Source organism: Leishmania panamensis (genome assembly GCF_000755165.1).
Source record: "Leishmania panamensis strain MHOM/PA/94/PSC-1 chromosome 20 sequence".
Classification (NCBI taxonomy): Eukaryota; Euglenozoa; class Kinetoplastea; order Trypanosomatida; family Trypanosomatidae; genus Leishmania; species Leishmania panamensis.
In genome coordinates, this window is record NC_025866.1 from 1,159,260 (window position 1) to 1,176,066 (window position 16,807).

The window sequence follows — 16,807 nt, forward strand, 5'->3', positions numbered from 1 at the left end:
TAGTAGTGCCACCAGAAAGTTTCACGTATGAGTTTCTCGCTTTCTGATTTCTTGCCCCGCAGCGTTCACGTGCCGTTACCCGACCTTATCAACGGTTTAACTTCCTTTCTCCCTATCATTTGTGCGGGGGCGCAGCCACACGTACATGCATATCTGCTGAATGGCAGCAGAGCCTTCTTTTGTGTGCCACCAGCGCTGCGGCTGTCTTATTTTTCCGTACAACATCTCGCCATTACCGATTGGCGAAGCCGGGACTACGTAGTCGTGGAAGAAAGAGGGTGCTAAAGGCGCTGGCTTGGCTGCTGTATTCTCCGTTTGAAGTGGGGTCTCTATTTCACTTTATGTTTATGGCATGCGTGTGTGTGTGTCTCTCTCTGCTTCTCTCGGTGTGCATGAGGAGGAGGTCGCCTATCCAGGCAGCTCGCACCTTTTTTTTCCATTATACATATATACATATATATATATGTGTGTGTGTGTGTTTTCATGGTTGTTGTTGTATGGGCGTGTGCGTGTGCGTGCGTGTTTCTTTTTGGTACTATTCACCTCTCTTGGCCTCCGTCAACTTCTCGGTCGCCAACATTCGCTGATTTTTGTTTGTGCCCCGCTCTTCTTTAAGGAAAGGGAAACAAACACCCCCAGAAGAAGAAAAATAGCCTTTCCAGTCAACTTGTGCGTTCTTTGTTTGTCTGTTAGCTCGTCGATGGTGGTTTACTACTCAGAGACTGAACAGCACGGAAGTACAGCAGGCGCTCATTTCCTGGTGTGGACGTACAAATGGAGTCGCACCTGGGCAAGGGGTGTGAGATTCACAGCCATGTACTGGTACACTGACGCACAATGTGGAGTAGTAGAGTCGTAGTGTATGAGAGTCGTTTCACTGTACGTCGCTCTCGTACTTCTCTCGTTCTCTCTTATCTTCTTTCGAGCCTTCATTCTTTCTTCTCTCTTCCTCGCCCCTCTGCGTGTGTCATAGCTGTGTGTGGCTCTGCTTTGACTATATTGTCTTTGTGTTCATCTTGGTGACTGTCCGTGTAGGTTTGCTCTGCCCAACCCCCTCCTCCTCATCCCCCTGCTCGTGTTTTTCTGTGCTTTTATTTCGTTTTCTTCGCACACTTTGTACGTGACTGTGGCTCTGTCTATGTATGCTAAACTACGTTGCGAGTCTTATTAGGGTGCCGTTGGGGTGTGATTCCATTGCGGTCTGCCCCTGTTTTTTTTTTTTTACATCAATATTTTTGGTTCTTATCCACTTTCCCCGACGCTGTCTCTCCAGGACTCATGCGCTGACTATAACTTCTTGGAGTACTGTGTGGAGTTGAGGAAAAAGGAGTCCTTATGACCTGCCTTGCTCAATTGCAGCTTTTACTGCTGTTATCCTTGGCGGTGTTATGGATGAAGAGGGCGCCGAAGATGAAGTTGAGGCTCGCGCAGTCGCATAGCCATACGATAGGTGTACTGTGTAATTCTTAAAGACAACTTCCTACATCGTACCAGCCACATGAACCAGGGAGGCTCTACGTGCGCAGGTGATGTGCAACCCACATGTCTTGAAGCACTGATCTCTCCCCTCCACCGCATTCCTCATATCCGCACTAGGAAGAGTGACATGTGCATTTGAGCGGCTATGTACCGCAAGCCAGCGCTCGTTGCTCTTCTCACGGGACTCATGTACACTTCGTCCCCGTCTCTACTCCCACCTCCTCCTCTCCTTTCTATTCACCACCTTTCCTCTCCTGGACATACAACTGCACGCAAAACGCTCGTACGTGGGTGATAAACCTGCGTCGTACTCTGCGTGTCCTTACTCATGGTGTCATTATCGTAATGTGCAAAGGAAAAGAGAGAAGGAAAGAAATAGGGGGAACCGCTGAGTAACATCATCATCAGTGACCACCACGATTCCACCGCGGATACTGGATCATTCCTTCCCCCACCCGCCCCCAACTCCCCTCCCACATATACACACGCCAGCAGGAACTGAGTCGCCCTTCTTTCCGGTTTCCCTTCTTTTTTTTTGTTTTCTTTGCCGCTTCATTTTGTGCTTTGTCTGCCGCACCGTCTTTCGTTTTATCAGCCTGCGCACCTCCTCTTGCATATGTGATATGCCCTTGCAAAGAGAAGCACATCTCTTCTCCTCTCCGTGCAAAAAGTACTTCTCTTTGTAGGAAATACGCCTTGATTCGCTCTCGTCTCTCGTGCCGCGTTTGTTTTCGTTCTTTTCCCTGCACATTTCCCCGCGCGTCATACGAGCCCCATCTTTTGCCTTCTCTCTCTCTCCCTCTCTCTCCGATACACACTCGTACACCTTGTGTGACACACCTGCTCCGCATCGCACACCACAGGGTCTTCTTCTTTAGGGATGTCCAGCTTCGACAAGTGCGTCGCGCAGCTGGTGAAGCGTATGGGCGATGACGTGCCGAAGGAAGTTCGGGTGAAGATACTGCAGAACATCAGCCACAGCATTGATGATTACCAGCACCTCCGTGACTTAGCTGACGCGCAAGCACTCATGGATGCCGAGGCTGCAAAGAAGGCCCTAGAGGAGGAACGGTGTCGAAAGCTGAGGCACCAAGCGAGTGCGCCACTATTCTCGTCGTCGATGTCGAAGACCACCACTCCCCCCTGCGTGATGGAATGTGCATCGCGCAAGCATATGAGACTTAAGGGAATGTCTGCTTCGAGACTCAGCAGGATGAATGCCTCTGTCTCCACCTCTTCAAAGCGCGAAAGACCGAGGACCGTGGCCGCGGCATCTGCGAGGACGACGGTGCGCCCTAAGACGTACGCGGTGCAGGGGAGAAGCGTTGACTTTGGCTTCTCGAAGGAAATATCTGTGCAGCTGCACAAACTGGGGAACAGAGCTTCAGGAAAGAGGCCCTCGGTCCACAGGTCAAAGCCGATAGGTACGGCTTCAGCGAGCGCGAGCGCCAAGCCGTCCGTGGGCGCCGTATCAGCATCTGCACCTACTGAGGTCAATGAACCGGCTGCGAGGCAGACGAATTCAATATCGATTGAACGTCCAAAGCGCTTGTCACCGCCCCCGCTGGACCAAACCGCGATGAAGGAGTCGGAGTCCGTGAACTCGACAACTAATGGCATACACGAGGCACCGCGCATCTCCCGCAGCGAGACAATCTCCTACCAGGAGACCTTCAAGGGATTCAGGTTTGGACGTCAGGACACCGAGAGCGGGAAGAGCACCACGCTCGAAATGCACTCCCAGGGCGGAGAGGCAGAGCAGGAGGCGGAGGAGGCGGAGGAGTTCATAGATGACCGCGAAGATGAGCGACGCCGCACCATCCAAATGCAGCGCCCGAGCCGCGGCGCCATCTCGGATTCTTCACTAGACGTTGACGAGGCGCGGATTGCGAACTTCCCGACCACACCGAAGTCACAGGAGAAGGTGAAGACCATTTCGCGCGTTCTTGTGCGTCACTTTTTGTTTTCCACGCTGGACGACAGTGATATTGCCAAGTTTGCGTCCATCATGGACATAGAGGAGTTCGTGGCAGGAACGAAAATATTGGAAAAGGGGAATGCGAACGACACGTTCTTTATTGTGCTTGACGGTGAGGCAGAAATGACGATAGAGAACGACGGTGAGGTGGTGGCTGCGCCGCTGGTGCGCGGCTCCACGTTTGGGGATTTAGGTTTGATGTACGAAGTATCAAACGATGCCGACGTCGTCGCGCGCGTTTCGATGCAGTGCGCCTCGCTAGAGCGCCGCACTTACAAGATGATCACTTCGCGCGCAATGGAGGACAAACGACACAGGTACATTGACTTTCTGTCATCGCTGCCAGTGTTCGCTGGACTGACCTCTCACCAACTGGAGGCCGTTGCAGAGTGTCTCAAGGAGGACAGCTATGTAGAGGGGCAGCGACTGATCGTGGCCGGTGTGCCAAATCACTGGATGCATATCGTAATAGAGGGAACCCTGCGCGTGATGGCGCCGGATGCTGAGAGTGGCGATATGAAAGAAGTGGCGCTGCTGCGCCGCGGCGACTTCGCTGGTCACATCGAGTTCCTTTACCATCACGTCTGTGTTGCTGATGTAGTAGTCGCTAACGCAGTGGTGAAGACTGCAAAACTAAGCCGCCGCTCTTTTGAGCGCATCCCCAGCGAGGCCCGCGAACGGATGATTAGGTCTGTGGAGGAGGACGAGACGTATGCGCCGTATCACCAGCGGATGCGCAGCGCCACGCCCCCGCCGTTTGACACAACGCCTCCGTTTGATGCCCCGCCATCGCACCTGTTACACACCATGTGCTCACACAAGAGCGCATAGCCGAGGCAAGGTGGTAGTCTCCTGGCCTGTTGTCAGCACTACGAGAGAGTCAAGTGGCAAGTGGTGCATAAAAAGACCAAACAACACTACACAACGTCTAGAGAAGCACGATGTGGCACTCCTCTGCGCATGGATTTCCAGAAGCCACATCCTCCCTCTGCACCCCTTTCTCTTCTACGTGTCGTCATTACGTGCGGGCGTTATGCAGAAGCAGACCCCTATGCGTGTGTGTGTGTGGGGGTCTCTTTCTGGACTAATGTTCCTCCTCATTGACTTCTTCCCCCCCCCCCTCTCTCTCTGTCTCTCTCCCGGAGATAGTGGGTTGTTGATCGGCATTTTCCAAAGGAGGGAGGGCAGTTGCACCGCAGACACAGTTCAAAGCGAGGGATCTTAGAGGTAAGAGGGTCGTTTGCATTGAACGAGTTTTGCCGGCCACCATGTTCCTCTCTTACTCGCTCTGTTTATTCTCTTTGTTCCTCTCTTTATACTTTGCTTTTATGGATTGTTTCCGCCACGTCGCATTTTTCGTGCTTCTCCTCCTCTCTTTCTTCTCAGAAAAGTTTCTCCCCACTGTTCGTTGGAATGACCCCTCAGTGTGCGCTGAGGGAGTGGAAGTCGACGCTTCTGTGGCTGTCACTAGTCGCTTGTAGAAAGTGTATGCATGGCGTAGCGGCTGCCAGTACGTTCCGCTCATTTTCCTCTAGGTGTTCTAGTCTTTGGGAGCTTGACTTCTTGGCGACTTCTCACCCCCTTTACCCGTTTCGTAGTTCTTCTTTTCATCTCCTGCCTCGCGCTGTTTCCTCGCGCGGTTCAGCTATTTGTTGTGTTTGACTTTCTCGCTCCATGTCAGCGTTCATATCGCTGCGCTCTTTCCCCTATCTTTGAATGTGGTTGAGGTACGGCACAGACAGCCCGAGAAAGAAGCGAGAGGTACTGGCAAAAGTGAGTAGATCGCATGGAAAATGGAGTGGAAGCAGCAGAAAGAGTGCCGATGCATTTACATGTCTTCCTGCTCCCCTGCCACACCTTCACAGGGGCCCTTGGTGTCCTCTTGCCCTTCTGTTTCAGCGCGTCTCCATCTCCGGGCGGCTTCTTTTCCCTTCTCCCGCTATGCGAGGTGAAACTTCTCTGTCGTGCCCGCTGATACTGCGGTTGGCCGAGGGGCATATTTGTTCATTGAAACGCTGCCCCGATTCCCTGAGCCTTTGTACTAGGCCCTTAACATCTTGCGTGAAGTCGAAGGCGGGCGAGCAGAGGAAAGTTTCGGTAACGTAGACGGAGGGAGGAGAAAAAGGCGATTTGAAAGCTCCTCGATTTAGCACTCAGGCCACTCTGATATTTTTTCACTTTTTTTATTGGCTCATTATGGGTCCATGTAGGAGCTCATAGTGTGTTGCCCTCCCTTGAAGTTTTTTGCAACTTGCACGTCGTCCTCCTGTACTTTTATACATGTACCTCTGAAGATTCTTCACTATTGCGTTCTTCTCTCTCGTCATCTGTTTGTCTCCACCACTCATTTGCTTTCATCTCTCACTTGCTGTTACAGGCCATTGAGGGGGAACGCTCAGGTGAACGTATGCCACTTTTACACCTCCCCTCTTGTCGTTTCGCTTCATTACGTCTGTACTGTTTTTTTTTGGTGGTGTTTGTTGTTGTGCTCTGCGGGCACACCTCGAAACACAACTGTCGCTATTTTTCTCCTTTTTCTTCGCTTCTCTTCCCTACACCACCGGCAAAGAAGCGCACGCGTTCAACAACGGTGAAGGCAGTGACGATGTAAAACAGAAAAAAAAAAACGATGTAGAGTTGGGCTTCCACGGAATTTACTCTCCTCTCTTGAACCTTTTCAGCTAGCCCTCTTCGCTTCTTCTTTTGTGGGCGCGCCTCTTTGCGCGCTTCTTTGCCTCGGTGCAATTCACAACCGCATATCTTAGGGGGGGGGGGCACCACCCTCCTCCAAAAAACCTTCTCCGGCCCTCTCCGTCCCCACTAAAATTGCACACTCGTCATGCACTCGTTCGCTTTTGATTCCACCGCAGTTTTCTTTCCTTGTTCCTTTTCTTCTATGTATGCTCTGATAACCAGGGCGCCCTCAGCGCGGTATCCAGAGTCCAATCCCCGCACCATGGGGGGGAGCGAGGCAGACCTGTTGTTGCCAGTGCAAAGCCACTTCTGGTGGTCAAAGAGTCAAGCGCCTATAACCTGGAGGAGTCAGAGCGATGTATCGCTGCGGATGCCGGTGATCAGATCGTGGACGGCGTCGCGTCCGAGAGACCTGCGACAGGGAACGCGTACATACGATCCATATGGCGGGCGAAGTGTTAGCATGATTCGGTTGTGTCTCACCTGACCCTCACTGCCCACTGGTGTGGGGTGTCTGGGCCACCCCGAGGGATGCACCAAGGGGCGGCTGGCAGAATGGGAGCGTTGCTCTATGGCGTGTCTGCGGCTGCTTCACGCGACGCGACGGGCCAGTAACAGACCCGGGGGAGGGGCAGTGTGGAAATGAACTCGTGCCTCCATGCCAGGGAATGGCTGCGTTGAAGCACAAGAAAACTAAAGGTAATATATGTGCGTGTCACCTTTTCATCTTCAAGCCTCCGATTCTGTTTTTTTTTCTCTCTTTTTACTTTGTTTACCGATGTAGTCCTCTCTCTTATTTCTTTGAAGAAGGTGCGTAGGTCAAACCGTAAGGTCGAGGCGTGAAAAAGCATGACATACATGATGAGCGGATTGACGAGCTCATACAAGGGAGATGCATTCGTATTTCATTGTCAAGTATGAGTCCCTGCGTGTTACAGCTCGTCCCAAGATATGTCATTGGGACGATAAAGAAGTTCGCTCTCGTCGCCTGCCGCGTTGGTGTTCGTCAGCATTGTAGCCGAATGCTCGTATTACCCCTATCATGTTGCACACCACGCTACGCATTATAGAGTATAGTGTCCCTCCTCCGTTGCGCTTTGCCTCTCTTTTCCTGGTGGATCTGCGCAGCTGTTGTTCTCTCCTCTGTTTGTGTGTGTTCGTGCCCTCGAGTACATTCGCCTTGTGTCTATGACTGTAGTCCCCTCCTTCCTCCGCATCTTTCAATGCTGATGTCCACCTTTAGTTCTCTGCTTTCATATCTCGTTCTCTTGTGAGGTCCGCATGTTTAAACCTCTTTTTTTTCTCGGCAGACTCTGGTTTGTGAGTGCCAGGGAAGCAGCATTACGCCGCAGTGCCTGTCTCAACTTGTTGTAGCGCAGCGCTACGCTTGACGCCCACAAGGTTACCACGCAACTGCTAAACACATATCATTAGGACCCAACGGCAAACTCAATGGATGCGATGCATAAAAAAATCAAGATTTCACTTAGCGGTGGCTGCGAGCTGCTCTTCAACAAGGAGGGGAGTATCACTTTGGTAGATGTGGTACCTGTTGGCGCAACCGTTGCAGTGCTAATTGACATTTTGCGGCGGGACTATATCAAGGAAAGACCGGAGTTGTTCGTCGACGCCACTGGCACAAATGTGCGCCCCGGTATTCTGGTGCTGGTTAACGGCTGTGATGCCGAGGTGTTCGGCGGCGTACAGCACGTCTTGGAAGACGGTGATGAGGTAGAGTTTGTGTCCACGCTGCACGGCGGTTGAGTATATGAAAGAGGCGCTTGGTTTACTTCGGCACACATGTGCAGACACAAACATGTACATGTTCGCTTTCGTGTTTGTGTGAGCGTGATCGGTGCGTTAGTGCGGGCGTACACCTGGTGTGTACTTTTTCTGGTCTGCATCTAGTAAATATGCTGGGGAGAAGTACCGCGATGATGCGCACTACAACTGAATGCACATGTCCTCCCTCCCCGGAAAAAAATACACCCACCCACCCACAGACACACTCCCGCACAATCGAACGCCTCCCTGAAGCGAAAGAAAAAAACGAAACGCGCTGGGGAGAGAGAAGCTGACATGTGAAGTGCAGCAAGCATTGTTGTTGACGGACGCACGAACCTGCCACTGCCTTTCTCTACCGCCGCCTCTACAGCCGCGTAGCTGTACCAGCTTCATGTGGGCACCTCTCTCTGCCCTACCCGTAATTTTCCCACTGGGTGACTGGTGCACTGCTTTCGCGTTCTCACCGGCATCAAGGCCTCCTCGCTTCTTATTTACCGCCTCCGTCGCGCATGCCCGTACGCGTGTGTGTTCTGTTCTCACGCCCTCCACACCAGTCGCACGCGTGACAGGGAGGATCATCTGCGTCTTCCCTTTCCTCCCTCCTGCAGGTCCGGTACTCGACAGCGCAGGCCGCGACATTGAAGACAGGAAACAAAATGTTGAATGTAAACATTGGGCTTCTTGGTCACGTCGATAGCGGCAAGACGGCTCTGGCCAAGGCGCTGTCACGGACCGCCTCCACCGCGGCCTTCGATAAGAGTCCACAGAGTCAGTCACGTGGGATTACGCTGGACCTCGGCTTCAGTGCGTGTGAGGTGTCTGTTGAGGACGGCAACGAGGACGCCTGCGAAGTCCTGCGGTCAGCCGAGTTGACCAAGGTGCAATGCACGCTGGTTGACTGCCCTGGGCACGCCTCCTTGATTCGCACGGTGGTTGGTGGAGCGCAAATCATTGACGCAATGGTGTTAGTCATCGACGCAACTAAGGGCATGCAAGCCCAGACGGCAGAGTGCCTCGTCCTGGGTGAGGTGATGGCAAAGCCGCTCGTCGTTGTACTAAACAAGGTGGATGCTGTTCAAGGTGCTACGCCGGAAGCAAAGGCATCGACACTGGCAGCACTCAAGCAAAGGCTGCAGCAGACGTTCCGCCGCACACGGTGGCCCACGGTGGTCATTGTAGAGGTGGCTGCTGCGCCACGCGAAGTAATGGGTATGATCGGACCCCCCGTGAACACTGAGGCGGTGTTGCCTCAGGTACTGCGCGTCGTCGACCTCGTGGCGCTGAAGGCTGCAAAAGAGAGGGAGGGGGAAAGGCCAGAGCGGTTTTACATGCTCGTGGATCACTGCTTCGCCGTGCGGGGCCAGGGAACCGTATTCACAGGGACTGTTGTCGCCGGCATGGTGCAGGTCGGGGACACAGTGCTCGTGCCGGAGCTGCAAATGACCCGAAAGGTAAAGGGTCTGCAGGTGTTTCACAAACCGGTGGGGTTGGCGCGCAGTGGGGACCGCGTGGGACTATGTGTGGCTCAATTTGACCCTACGCGGATGGAACGCGGTGTCCTCTGCAGCGCTGCAAGCAGCGGCCGAACGTTGGCGAACTCCTCGCAGCTGATTGCCAAGGTGCATCGTGTGCGCTATCACCCACTGCCATGCGACACACACACGAAGTTTCACATTTCGATCGGCCATGCTACTGTGATGGGGACCATGAGGTACTTTTCGCGGCCGGCGCGCACTAACGCGAACCTCAACGTCTCCGGCGCTGCGGACCGATTTGATCCTTTCATCGAGAGTACGTGGGTGGAAGAGCTGGGTGACGAGGTCGTGGTCAGCTATAATACGTCAACAAGTTCCACTGCAAGCGCGCCCGGACGGCCGTTACTGCCCGCACCGGCGGAGCAGGACTACTACGCCGTACTACTGCTCGAACGACCTGTGCTGGCGGCCTCTGGCGTGTTCATGATCGCTATGCGCCTGGATGTTGAGAGGGAAAACTTTTGTCGCATTGCACTTGCCGGCACGGTATGCCACGTGTTCAGCAAAGACAGCACTGCTGTGACGGCTGCGACACCCACCTTGGGCGACTCGGAACACTCTTCGAATCACACTCAGGTACCTGCATGGCGAAGGCTTCCAGTAGTGCGCTACCGATATCGCACGCTGCGAGTGAACCGGGTACTGGACAGCCGGAGCTGCATTGCCACCGGCGTCGTGTCGCTGCAGACGCCAGGCGACGGAGGTGGCAGCGCCACGCCAGCCCGAGCGTTTTCAAGTGCTAAACGAAATAAAGACAGTGTCAACGGCGAGGAGCGCCAAAAGGCGGACCTCTTTGCTGAGGTACAGAAGTTTCTTCGACTTGTGGTCGTCTTTGAGCCCGAGGATGCCGACGCATCCGTGACAACCCCTCAAACCAGCAATCTTGGCACTGTCAAGGGCATCATCGACTCTTCGTTTGGCAAAACTGGAAAGGTGAAGCTTATTTTCGATGGCCCTGTCTTCGCCGATCCCGCTGCCAACACCACCACAGCGCCGACCGGCGCAGTCCTAGCGGTGACAAGTAATAGGCGCAAGAAGTCGGCAACGGACCCGAGCGCAGAGGACGGGAGTAACAGCGGAGGTGTATTTCTTCGACCGGGACGCATTCTTCTGATTCTGAAGAAGTACCCCTTTGCTCTTCATTCAGGCCTCGAGCAATGAGTGCGAAAGAGTGAGAGGTGGGGTGGCTGCTGAATGGTGGTGATGTGCATGTAAGCCATTGTTGTATTTCGTGTGCCGGCAGACACCTCTACGAAACGCTTGGCGCCACAAGACCAAAGACGATAGATGTGGGAAGGAAAGGGGTAGGTGAATGACCACTTACTTTACCTTCCTCCCTCGCCTTGTGCATACAAACATGCACACACGCAACTGCCTTTCCGACAACGAACCTGTGAGCATCTAGAAGGCAGTCTGCACGTTATTCGCAGCACGCATTCATTAACCCCCCCCACACACACACACACGCAGGAGCTGTGACTCAGAGGTCGTGAACAGGGGAAGGAGAGCTGCGACTTTTCCGGGGGATGAACCACCCCAGATGGCTGTTAGAGAGAGCTTCGACGTATGTAGGGAGGCGCTGCTGGCAAGGCGAGTCTTGCGCAGCAGCTCCCTTTATCTTTTCCGAACTTGGTCTGCACTAGGTCCTGCATCCCTTCTTTTACCCTCTCCTCGTCTACATCCGCCTGCGCTACCCGCGTGCCCATTCTCGCTCTCACGCCTCCCAACATCCACCCCCCACACGTAGACCCGCCCACGTCATGCACGCACGCATTCCTCAACCCTCACCGAAAAAGGGCAGCCAAATTTCGTTCTCTCCCACTTTAGCGGTCTCTCTTTTTTCTCTCTTTTGCGACGCGCCCCCCTTCTCGGGTCGTCTTGGACCGCCCTGTGACTCGCGAGGCGTATCATCGGAGCTACAGGGCAACCAACGCAGCAAAAAAAAAACAAGCGCAAGTGGCACAGCGCGCCTAACGAACGTTGTTGTCGCCCGTACTGAAACGCGTCCCACCGTCGCCATTAGACAACCCCACAGAAAGAATATATCTGGACACAGGTGAAGCTCTTTGCAAGCGCTCTCTCGTGCTTGAGCTGTATTCTTGTCTCCCTCTTCTCTTTCTCTGTGTGATTAGACGCCAGGATTGCCTCATCGTGTTGCCTTTATGTTTTATCTTCGTTTCTTTTCCGGTTGTGCGTTGCTCACTCCTCATTCTGCTCTCCAGAGGCCCACGTGTGCGGGCGCGTGTAACCTCCCTCCACCCCTTGCCTGCCACTTCTGGCCTACTCTCCTGCCATAGCTGCGCCACTGGAGACTCTCTTTTTTCTTCCCGTGTTCTTCTTCCACGTTGTAGCTTAACAAAGCACACGTGTTTACACATGCAAACGGCGTTCTTCTTGCGTCGTCCGCGCTGCCCTGTTCTCCCTCCTAAGTGAACTACCCTTTGACCTTCTTCTTGTCCCCCTCCCCCTGTGATCGCGTGAAGTGTCTACACGTCTGTCGACCATGAATCGCCTTGACCGCATTCGGGAGGCTCTGGAGCAGCTGAATCCGCAGTGTACGGAGAACGCTTTGCTCACCTTAACCCCCCGGATTGATCTTCACAAGCTGAAAGAGCTGATGGAGTGTCTTTTCTACGTTTTCTTTCCAGAATGGACGAACCTGCCGTCGCAGGTAACACCGACATTCACCGAGTCCGACTCATTGATGGAGTGGGTGATTGGGCACATCGCAGACATTCTCACCACACAAATCTACATCGCCTTTGTCTTGCACGGCGATGCCCACGCAGTGGAGAATGCGAAGGCCTTCAGGCCGTTGAACACATCGCACCGCATGCCGCTCGAATGGAATGGGCACCGCATCGCATCCCTGTCTTTCCTTTCAAGGGAGCCGACCGGCACAAGTAGGGGAGTTGCTGTGACAAGTACGGCGGAGGGCGGTGAGGTGATACCGACGCGTGGAGTGCTGCAGTGCAAGGTAAACCGTGCTCTGTCGCCATCCACTGGGACCCTCTCCAAGACCCACGTCGATAACGCAAACACTATGCAAGGGACGGCTGATACCAACCGTGGCGCCAATCGGGTCTTCCTCACCAACTGCAAGTGCAAGACAGATGCGATTGTAACAAAGTTCGTCGTGGAGCGACTGGCCCACGTGCGCTGGCTCCTCCACACTGACGTTGAGGCGATTTTCAATGGAGACGTTGCTGCCTCTTCCCCGAGCGAGGTAGTTCTGTGCTACCCTGGACTCCGGTGTATGGTGCATCAGCGCGTGGCGCATCAGCTGCACCTGCTCGGCGTCCCGCAGAACTTTACTCGTATGCTGACGGAGATGGCGCACTCAGAGACCGGGATTGACATTCACCCTAACACCACCATTGGGCACCACTTCTTCATTGACCACGGCACCGGCATCGTGATAGGAGCGACAGCGGTCATTGGTAACGGTGTCTCTATTTACCAAGGTGTCACTCTCGGTGCGCGGAGTTTTCCGATAGACAAGAAGACGGGTGAGCGAATTCGGGACCTACCACGGCACCCCGTCATCGAGGACGGCGTCACGCTGTACGCGAACGCTGTCGTACTAGGGCGCGTGACGATTGGCGAGCGCAGCACCATAGGTGGCAACTGCTGGGTGGTGCGCGATGTTCCGCCCTTCTCGGCAATTGTGCAGAAGTCGAATCGCGTACTGCAACCACATGAGCGCATGTTTCTGGAGAAGGACGGCTCAGGCATCTGATCCGTAGATGCGAGGGAGGCAGAGATGAGGAGAGAGGTCAATTGAGGGGCCCCCAAAGCCCATCATTTGGCAATAGCATATTCGCCTACTAGTGCTGGCGCTGTGATAGCGGTGACGGCTGTAGTGGTGGTGGTGGTGGTGGTGTAAAGGAAGTACCAGCAAGGCAGAACATGGAGGATTTTTCCTCCGCTTTCGATCTATTTCTCTTCTATTTCTGCTAGTCCTGCTACAGATACCTTTTTATGGTCGCGCTCGAGCACTTCTCATTTGGTGCCCGTGCCTTTTCTCGCAACATGCTCGAAGGAGGTGCCTCCTTACTGCCCACCCGGAGACGCATTGTACACTGTGTGTGTGTATGTGTATTAAGTGAACGAAGAGAAGAAGCCAACAGCAGGAAACATCCATACAAAGCGGAGTACGGCACCTGCCATTTCCTTTTTAGTGCGTGGCAGCTGCGTTGTCAACGCTGCTGAAGGCCTAGAAAAGGCAGGTGAAGTCGTGGTCTCACACGCCTCTTTCCCACCCTTCCGAAACTCTCCTTATTCTTTTGACAATCCCGCGACGTCCGTGAAGGCTCTTTCCCCTTACTCATCACACCCCGTTCTTCCTCCCTTTTTTTTTTTTGCATCTACGACGGACCGCTCGAAGTCGCGCTGTGCAAAACAGAGCGAAGGGGTACCGAAACGCTGCCTGTTTCACGCCGTCACTGATGGTGCTGCGCCACCTTGCGCGCTCTTTAGCCTCACACCAACTCTCATTCCACGGCTTTGTTGCCATCTCCCTTGCCTGCTAGAGAAGCAAGCGCAACCTCGCAGAGTACTTTTGTGTGTGTGTGCTTGTGGCCACGAGCCAAGGCCGTTCCGTGCATTGGGGTGAGCTAAAAGTGAAGCCACGGAACGAAGACGAAATCGCAACGCGTGCCCCCCCCCAAGGGACGCATCTTTCTCTGTGGCGAGTGGCGGACGACGACGAAGCGCGATGTTTCGCGTTTCCTTGACGCTGCTTGGTCATGGACAATACAAGACCCGCCTAAAGAAGCGCATGGTTGGCTTCATTCCCAAGGTAATTCCGCGGAAGATTCGCAACAACATGGTAGCGCTGCGTAGCGAGGCAAACACGGGGCACATGGAGGGATACCTCAAGACCGAAGCGGAGCGGCTTGATGCTACAGGGCGAAAGCTACAGAAGGTGATGTGGGACCCCGTACTGCAGCGCTATACGTTGATGAAGGAGACGAAGGTGCGCGGCCCGTTCCTGACAAAGAGCAACATCGCCCGCAAAGTGGACTTTCCCATTGGTGCACTGCACGGTCTCAAGGTCGAGGGTAAAAAGTAGTTGGCACTTCACGTGGCGTGAAATGACGTGGGCGGGGCGACGCGACCTCGAAGATGCTCTCCCTGTGTCATAGCAGCTGAAAGGCAAAAAAAGTGAACGCCATTAGCAAAATAGAGGATACGCTCCGTGTGCCTCTCTCACTGTCTCGCGGTGTCCTGAACCGCAAAAAAGCTGTTTTGTTCTTACAGAAGTGATGAGCTCGGTACGCGCTCGTTTACCACCCAACAGCTGTACACATATCCCCTTGTTGAACGCGGCCGGAGTTTCTGTTCTAGTGCTTGCGCTTTTGAAGGCTTCAATGTACTGACGGACAATACGGTCGTATCTGAGGTACGCACACTACGACTTACGCAGCGGAGCATGCCACAGAAGCTGAAGTGCTAACGATCAACAGCAAACTACATGTGCAGTAGAGGATAACCACAAGCCTCGCAGAAAAAAATGCGCATACGTTGTGCTCCTCCCTCTAATTCGAAGAAAGGAGGCTGAGCTCTTGAGGAGAGACAAGCCATTGCCAGAGCAGACGCAGTGTAACAACCCGTCGCTGATAGGCCACCATCTATGCCCTTCTCTTCTAGTACTCCTCCGTTCAGTGCGTTGCACCTCTTCACCCTTAACCCACCCATTACTCATCTCATTCCACAACATCTTTACTTCCTGGAGAGGCACCAATACACACAAAACCACAACGCCCTAACCGTCTCCGTGTTATCCCACACGTCTCTGTCGCAGCTTTTAACGTAAGACTCATCAGCCATGTCTCACTGCAAGTTCGAGCACCCCCGCCACGGCCATCTCGGCTTCCTTCCACGCAAGCGCTCGCGCCAGATCCGCGGCCGCGCGCGCGCGTTCCCGAAGGACGACGCGACGCAGAAGCCCCACCTCACGAGCTTCATGGTGTTCAAGGCCGGTATGACGCACATTGTGCGTGATGTTGACCGCCCTGGATCGAAGGTGAACAAGAAGGAGGTGGTGGAGCCGGTGACGATCCTGGAGGCGCCGCCGATGGTGGTGGTCGGCATTGTGGGCTACCGCCAGACCCCGGTGGGCCTGAAGACGATGGGCACCGTGTGGGCGCACCACACGAGCGTGGAGTTCCGCCGCCGCTACTACAAGAACTGGAAGCAGTCTGCGCAGCTTGCCTTCTCTCGCCAGAAGCAGTTCGCGAACACGAAGGAGGGCAAGATCGCCGAGGCGCGCATGCTGCACGCGTTCGCGAGGAAGGCGTCCGTCATCCGCGTGATTGCGCACACGCAGCTGCGTAAGCTGCGCAACCACCGTGTGGGCGTGAAGAAGGCGCACGTGCAGGAGATTCAGATCAACGGCGGCAACGTTGCGGCGAAGATCGCGCTGGCCAAGTCCCTGCTGGAGAAGGAGGTGCGCGTGGACTCCGTGTTCCAGCAGTCGGAGGCATGTGATGTGTGCTCCGTGACGAAGGGCCACGGTACGGAGGGTGTGGTGAAGCGCTGGGGCGTTGCCTGCCTGCCGCGCAAGACGCACCGCGGTCTGCGCAAAGTTGCGTGCATCGGCGCGTGGCACCCTGCCCGCGTCATGTACACCGTTGCGCGTGCCGGTCAGCACGGTTACCACCACCGCACGCAGCTGAACAAGAAGATCTACCAGATCGGCCGCACTGTTGCTGTGGAGCCAAACCAGGCGACGACGACGTACGATCTGACGGCCAAGACGATCACGCCCATGGGCGGCTTTGTCGGCTATGGAACGGTGCGCAACGATTACGTGATGCTGAAGGGCTCCGTGTCTGGCCCGCGCCGTCGTGTGATGACGTTGCGCCGCCCGATGGCGCCGCAGACGTCGCGCCAGCTGAAGGAGAAGATTGTGCTGAAGTTCATCGACACAAGCTCGAAGATCGGCCACGGTCGCTTCCAGACGAAGAAGGAGAAGAACCAGTGGTTCGGCCCGCTCAAGAAGGACCGTATCCGCCGCGAGGAGCGCCTGCGCAAGGAGCGCGCCGCCCGTGCCGTGGAGCGCAAGGCCAAGGCCGCGAAGAAGTAAGTGTGCCAACACACGCTCGCCTCGGCGTGTCTGCTTCTCTGCACAACCCTTTCCTTTCGTTCGCGTGAGCGACGTGTTACGCCTGTTTCTCTCTTCCTCACTTTCGCTCCTTTCCTGTCGTCTGTCACTTTTGCCGCTCGTATGCCTGCTGTGTACGCAACGGCGCACGGCGTGCATGTGCGTGGCTCTGTGTCAGGCTGAGAAGTCTTACACGTTAACTGCATCGATATCTACTCCCGCTTCTAC

General features: G+C 54.6%; 6 protein-coding genes across 6 annotated transcripts, besides 1 other annotated feature; all 6 read left to right on the forward strand.

Moving 5' to 3' along the window:
- Positions 1-2,359: 2,359 nt before the first annotated feature.
- Positions 2,360-4,288, forward strand: LPMP_202550 (regulatory subunit of protein kinase a-like protein; the record flags this gene model as incomplete). The annotated part of the gene is made up of 1 exon (XM_010700155.1): positions 2,360-4,288. One exon carries the CDS (start codon positions 2,360-2,362, stop codon positions 4,286-4,288), a length of 1,929 nt encoding a protein of 642 aa, XP_010698457.1.
- A 2,072-nt stretch (positions 4,289-6,360) lies between these two features.
- Positions 6,361-6,833: a repeat region.
- A 770-nt stretch (positions 6,834-7,603) lies between these two features.
- On the forward strand, positions 7,604-7,915 carry LPMP_202560 (ubiquitin related modifier (urm1)-like protein; the record flags this gene model as incomplete). The annotated part of the gene is made up of 1 exon (XM_010700156.1): positions 7,604-7,915. One exon carries the CDS (start codon positions 7,604-7,606, stop codon positions 7,913-7,915), a length of 312 nt encoding a protein of 103 aa, XP_010698458.1.
- Positions 7,916-8,592: 677 nt separating this feature from the next.
- LPMP_202570 (selenocysteine-specific elongation factor, putative) lies at positions 8,593-10,632 on the forward strand (the record flags this gene model as incomplete). Its single annotated transcript, XM_010700157.1, has 1 exon — positions 8,593-10,632. The coding sequence occupies one exon, from the start codon at positions 8,593-8,595 to the stop codon at positions 10,630-10,632; it is 2,040 nt and encodes a 679-aa protein (XP_010698459.1).
- Positions 10,633-11,974: 1,342 nt separating this feature from the next.
- SAT (serine acetyltransferase) lies at positions 11,975-13,210 on the forward strand (the record flags this gene model as incomplete). Its single annotated transcript, XM_010700158.1, has 1 exon — positions 11,975-13,210. One exon carries the CDS (start codon positions 11,975-11,977, stop codon positions 13,208-13,210), a length of 1,236 nt encoding a protein of 411 aa, XP_010698460.1.
- Positions 13,211-14,188: 978 nt separating this feature from the next.
- Positions 14,189-14,545, forward strand: LPMP_202585 (hypothetical protein; the record flags this gene model as incomplete). The annotated part of the gene is made up of 1 exon (XM_010700159.1): positions 14,189-14,545. One exon carries the CDS (start codon positions 14,189-14,191, stop codon positions 14,543-14,545), a length of 357 nt encoding a protein of 118 aa, XP_010698461.1.
- Positions 14,546-15,301: 756 nt separating this feature from the next.
- On the forward strand, positions 15,302-16,561 carry LPMP_202590 (ribosomal protein L3, putative; the record flags this gene model as incomplete). The annotated part of the gene is made up of 1 exon (XM_010700160.1): positions 15,302-16,561. One exon carries the CDS (start codon positions 15,302-15,304, stop codon positions 16,559-16,561), a length of 1,260 nt encoding a protein of 419 aa, XP_010698462.1.
- Positions 16,562-16,807: the final 246 nt, after the last annotated feature.